Raw genomic sequence first — 2,485 nt, 5'->3', positions numbered from 1 at the left:
CCCACCAAAGGGGGTCCCTATTTTTCTACTTGCATTTTCTTTTACCTGCTTTCGAACTGCTAGGTTGGCAGAAGCTGGGACAAGTTAACGGGAGCTCACCCCGTTATGCAGCACAAGGGATTCGAACCGCTGAACTGCTGACCTTTTGATCGACAAGCTCAGCGTCTTAGCCACCGAGCCACCGTGTCCTTCTTAAACAAGTTAGTAGAGAGAAAAAAATGTGGTTTTATATTGCAAGCAGCTTTATTGGGGCCATGATTTTAAAAATGAGCATTTTATAGAATTTTGAGGAATGTCGCTTAACGGGAAAACTCATTTCTGAGTGTTTTTTTTAAAAAAAAATCCTGTTGGAACTAGCCAGACAAGACAATCTGGCTGTGTTTTTCTCCAAGCAAGTATAAATTTCACATGTGCATGTTGGATACCCACAACCACGAGAGACATCTGGGGAACGGATTGATCCAGAAGAGATCCGTGCTTAATCAGACCTTCAGCATGGAGAGTCTGCGTCCCTTTCTCTTCATTCTCGCCACCTTGCTGGGAGCTTTGGCTCAAAAAGGTGAGTGACATCTTGACAAAGGAGATTACTACCCCCTCCTGGAAGTCATGCACATCCACTGAAGAGTTGCGTTTGGGGATCTGCGCATTGCGGTGTATCCAGTCCTGGTCACCACAATATAAAAAAGATGTGGAGACTCTGGAAAGAGTGCAGAGAAGAGCAACAAGAATGATTAGGGGGCTGGAGGTTAAAACATACGAAGAACAGTTGCAGAATTGGGTATGTCCCTTTCTCTTCATTCTCGCCACCTTGCTGGGAGCTTTGGCTCAACAAGGATGGTTGCAGGAACTGGGGATGTCTCGTTTAATGAAAAGAAGGACTAGGGGAGACATGATTGCAGTCTTCCAATATTTGAGGGGCTCCTACAAAGATGAAGGGGATGGGGAGGTGCATGTCAAACTATATTCCAAAGCACCAAAAGGTAAGATGAGAAGCAACGGATGGAAACTAACCAAAGAGAGAAGCAACCTAGAACTAAACTTAATAGCTTTGTTATTGTTCTTTTAATTTTGGGGCCAAACATATATATATATATATATATATATATCTTTTTAAATTGGTTTTAATGTTTGTATTTATGTTTTTACTTTGGCCGTACACCGCCCTGAGTCCTTCGGGAGAAGGGCGGTATATAAATTTGATAATAAATAAATAAATAAGGAGAAATTTCCTGACGTTGAGAACAATTAACCAGTGGAACAGCTTGCCACGAGAAGTTGTGGGTGCTCCATCACTGGAGTCTTTTAAGAAAAGACTGCACAAGCATTTATCTGAATGGTAGAGGGCAGGGCAGGGTCCCCAGGCTGCAGCCATGGTCTATTTGGAACCGGGCCATGCGAGAGGCAAGACTGGTATGTTACACGCACAGCTCAACTCTCTCTCTCTCTCTCTCTCTCTCTCTCTTGCAATCCGTTCGACCTATCTGTGTTTCCATCCGCAGATCTCAAGAACCACGTCTTTGTGTTTCCGGAGGCCTCCAACACGGCGCACGTGGTGCTTCAAGCTAACCTGAAGAATCCCCTGACCAGCTTCACCGTTTGCGAGAGAGTCTACACGGACCTGACGCGGAGTTTCACCACGTTCTCGTACGCCACCGCGGCGAGCGACAACGATATCATCGTCTACAAGGCCAGCCCCACCGACTACGAGTTCTATTTGGGAAGGTCCAAGGTGGCCTTTAAGGTCCCGGCTACCAACTGCGGGTGGGAACATGTCTGCGTGGCGTGGGAATCTTCCACGGGGATCGCGGAACTGTGGCTGAACGGGGTCCTTTTGCCCAGGAAGGGGATCGGGAAGGGTTACGCCGTGAGTCAGAATGCGTCCATCGTCCTGGGCCAGGATCAAGATACCATGGGGGGTGGGTTTGACAGCAAAGAATCTCTGGTGGGGGAACTGACCGATTTATATTTCTTCGACTGGGTGCTGACACCCCAAGAAATGGCTTTACTGAGGAAAAATCTCTTTGCAGCCAAAGCCGTCATTAGCTGGAGAGCGTTGTCCTACCAGATCAAGGGCTACGTTGTGGTAAAGCCATTGAAGGCCCGGGTGATGTGAGCCTCAAAGTTATGGCGGTGAATCTGGAGGATCAGCCGAACTAAAAAATAATAATAATAATGGAGATGTGGCATTGAAAAGAATAATAATAATAATAATAATAAAAAAAAAATGAAAACAGCCGAAGTTCCTTGCGTCTCCTTCGCAGTTGCTTCCTCGGACAGGTTGCGGTTGTTGTTTATTGTTGGTGAATGTCATTCGATCATTCAGGTTTTCTAGCTGCTCGGCTCAAGGAAGTGACTCTGTGAGTCGTAAAGTCATAAAGCAATTTGAAAGGGATTATGATTTTTCAGAAGAGGTGGCTTGGCTTGTAAATGTAGGCCCCTTCCTTCTCCTCCTCTTCCTTCTCCTCCTTTCCCTTCTCCCTCTTTC

The 2,485-nt window shown here is 46.2% G+C and overlaps 1 protein-coding gene across 1 annotated transcript; it reads left to right on the top strand.

Annotated features, from left to right (window-relative positions):
- The first annotated feature begins 336 nt into the window (after window positions 1-336).
- Window positions 337-2,239, top strand: LOC148111528 (mucosal pentraxin-like). Its single transcript, XM_087881214.1, has 2 exons — window positions 337-559; window positions 1,500-2,239. The coding sequence occupies exons 1-2, from the start codon at window positions 409-411 to the stop codon at window positions 2,111-2,113; spliced, it is 765 nt and encodes a 254-aa protein (XP_087737340.1). The 5' UTR covers window positions 337-408; the 3' UTR covers window positions 2,114-2,239.
- Window positions 2,240-2,485: the final 246 nt, after the last annotated feature.

Source organism: Pantherophis guttatus, chromosome 18 (assembly GCF_059756535.1).
Source record: "Pantherophis guttatus breed Tessera chromosome 18, ASM5975653v1, whole genome shotgun sequence".
Taxonomy (NCBI): domain Eukaryota; kingdom Metazoa; phylum Chordata; class Lepidosauria; order Squamata; family Colubridae; genus Pantherophis; species Pantherophis guttatus.
This window is presented reverse-complemented; position numbering and strand designations above follow the sequence as displayed.

Excerpts from the sequence above, each read along its gene's own strand:
- LOC148111528 (XM_087881214.1), top strand. The coding sequence starts at position 409 with ATGTGCATGTTGGATACCCACAACCACGAGAGACATCTGGGGAACGGA. Across the intron at positions 560-1,499 it reads GGGAGCTTTGGCTCAAAAAG|ATCTCAAGAACCACGTCTTT; the intron begins GTGAGTGACATC and ends TTCCATCCGCAG.